Source organism: Octopus bimaculoides, unplaced genomic scaffold (genome assembly GCF_001194135.2).
Source record: "Octopus bimaculoides isolate UCB-OBI-ISO-001 unplaced genomic scaffold, ASM119413v2 Scaffold_225998, whole genome shotgun sequence".
Classification (NCBI taxonomy): Eukaryota; Metazoa; Mollusca; class Cephalopoda; order Octopoda; family Octopodidae; genus Octopus; species Octopus bimaculoides.
The window spans coordinates 27,966-30,625 of record NW_026433106.1 but is presented as its reverse complement, the minus strand read 5'-3'; the positions used below and the strand labels follow the sequence as shown (position 1 = coordinate 30,625).

Below are 2,660 nucleotides of genomic sequence, written 5' to 3'. Positions count from 1 at the left end.
AACAGATAAAACCACCACTACCACTGTTACCCCCCATCATCACCCCTCTCCCCCTTACCTACCTGCAGATGCAAAGTCCCAGAAGCTGTAGGCCTTATATTTGTGCACCATCCTGGCAATGGCCACCGTGTCTGTGATGATGCCAGTCACGTTACTGGCAGCCGAGAAAGCCGTGATGATCTGGTAGTTTCTCTCACTGAACGACTGTGGGAAAGACAAGAGTGCGAGTGTGAGCGTGAGTGTGAGCGTGAGTGTGAGTGGAGGGCATGAGTGGGTGTGGGGGGAAACGGTATGCGTGTGGATGTGAGGGAGAGCTTTTCAATAAGGATTGTGGGTTTGAGAGTGGATGTGATACGATGTGAGTGTGAGTGAAGTGTGGGTGAGTGTGAGTGACGAGTTGAGTATGGGAGTTTGCATTTTGGGAATCAGTGGCTCAATAAGGATCATAGGTTTGAGAGTGGATGCATGACGATCTGATTATGAGTGCAAGTGTGAGCGTGAGTGGGGGGGCATGAGTGGGTGTGAGTGAAACTGTGTGTGGATGTGAGGGAGAGCTTTTCAATAAGGAGTGGATGCATTTCAATTGAGAGTGGATGTATGACGATCTGATGAGTGTGAGTGAATTGGGGGTGTGGGTGAGTGAAGTGTAGGTGTTTGCATTTCATGAGTGCTTTAATAAGGATATGGCTGTGAGTGAAAGTGGTGAAAGTGAGCGAAAGGAATGAGTGTGAATGAAAAGGTTGAGTGTGAGTGAAAGAAGTGAGTGTAAGTGAAAGAGAGAGAAAAGAGACAGACGAGAGTGGAAATGAAAGAAAAAGATTATGAGAGCAAATGAGAGAGATAAAGTGAAAGAGAAAGTTAGCAGGGGGCAGAGTGGGTGTATGAGTGTTGGTGAGGTAAGCCGGAGGGACCCTTACCTTGAGGAGTTCCTCTAAGTTATCCTTGTCAATACAACCACGCAGGTCTTCACGAATTCGACGAATCTGACAAAGAAGAAGAGACAGGAGACATAAACAGACATGGTATGCTTATCTATATATATATATCTACATACATATATATATATTAATATATATATATTTACACAATGCAGTGTATATATGCGTTGTGTGTGTATGTGTGTATATATATATATATATATACATATAGTGAAACAAGGAGCCAAACTGATTATATACTCAATAAATGCAGCAGTTACTCCATGAAGGAAACCCTAATTTGCATACCGAAAGTGTCACATATATACATATATTTATATACATACACACACACACGCATATATATATATATATATATATATATATATATATATATATATATATATATATATATATATATACATATATAAGATATACATATATATATATATATGTATATATACATACACACACACACATATAGATATATGCCAGGCACTCAGTGGTGCCTATGTCCACCTCAGGCAGACACACACACTTACCTCAATGCCCAGTTCTTGCCAGGGTAGAATATTGGAGTGATGTTCATAAGGTCCAATGAGAACAACCTGCAGAAGATATAGAAAGGGGTCAGTTAGCATACGTATAGGGGCAACTTGGCTTCTCCCTTGAAACATTGCTGGCCTTGAGCCAAAATATGAAACCATTATTCTAATTATTATTATTATTATTATTATTATTATTAAGGTGGTGAGTTGGCAGAAAAAGTAAGCACGGCGGACGAAATGCTTAGCGGTGTTTCGTCTGTCTATACATTCTGAGTTCAAATTCCACCGTGGTCGACTTGGCCTTTCATCCTTTCAGGGGTCGATAAATTTAGGACCAGTTGTGTACTGGGGTTGATATAATCAACTGCCCCCCCCCTTCCCCTCAAAATTTCGTGCCTTGTGCCTAGAGTAGAGAAGATTATATATAGGTATAATATCTATATTTGTATTATATAAATATGTATATATTTATACACACAAACACATACATGTGTATATACATATTATTCATATATACACATATGCATACATCTTCATAGATTTATACACACATATATATGCATACCTATACATACATATACATACATATATATAAATATATATGCATACATATACATACATACACATATATGCATATGTATACATACATACATATATATGTATATACACTCAAATTCACACACACACACACATATATAGACACTTGTGGGAGCATGTCGTTGTGTTTCTCCCCAACCACTTCTTGACAAGTGGTGTTGGTTTGTTTACATCCCAGTGAGTGGTCTGGCATAAAAAGAGGCCGAGAGAATAAACATCAAGCTTCTAAAACTCAAGTACTATGGTCAGTTAGTTTGGCTTAAAATCATGCAAAATGGTGCCCCAGAATGGTCGCAGTCCAAAAGACTGTAAACAATAAAAAAGACAAAAGACAAAAAAAAAAGCATAGAACAATGTATTCATCTACTTACTGTTTTCTCCTTCTCGTGTTCCTGTATGTCCAGTCCACCGATCAGCTTGTGTATGGCACCAGTGCAGCCAGCACCACAGAAGATGACCACATCGTCATCTGTGGCATTCACACAGTTCTTGATAATTTGTCTGGTGTGGGCAGAGAAAAAAAAAAAAAGATATATACATATATATATAATAGATGGATATATATATATACATATACATATATATATATATATATATA

At 38.3% G+C, this 2,660-nt stretch overlaps 1 protein-coding gene across 1 annotated transcript in view; it reads right to left on the bottom strand.

The window, feature by feature from the left end:
• The window catches only part of LOC106882655 (probable cysteine desulfurase), a 9,017-nt gene that overhangs the window by 1,282 nt on the left and 5,075 nt on the right, over positions 1–2,660 (bottom strand). Inside the window, exons 5-8 of the mRNA XM_014933406.2 lie at positions 2,434–2,563; positions 1,460–1,525; positions 918–983; positions 63–204 (exon numbers count right to left, since the gene is read on the bottom strand). Coding sequence (XP_014788892.1) covers positions 63–204; positions 918–983; positions 1,460–1,525; positions 2,434–2,563 — 404 coding nt within the window. The remainder of the gene's footprint in view (positions 1–62; positions 205–917; positions 984–1,459; positions 1,526–2,433; positions 2,564–2,660) is intronic.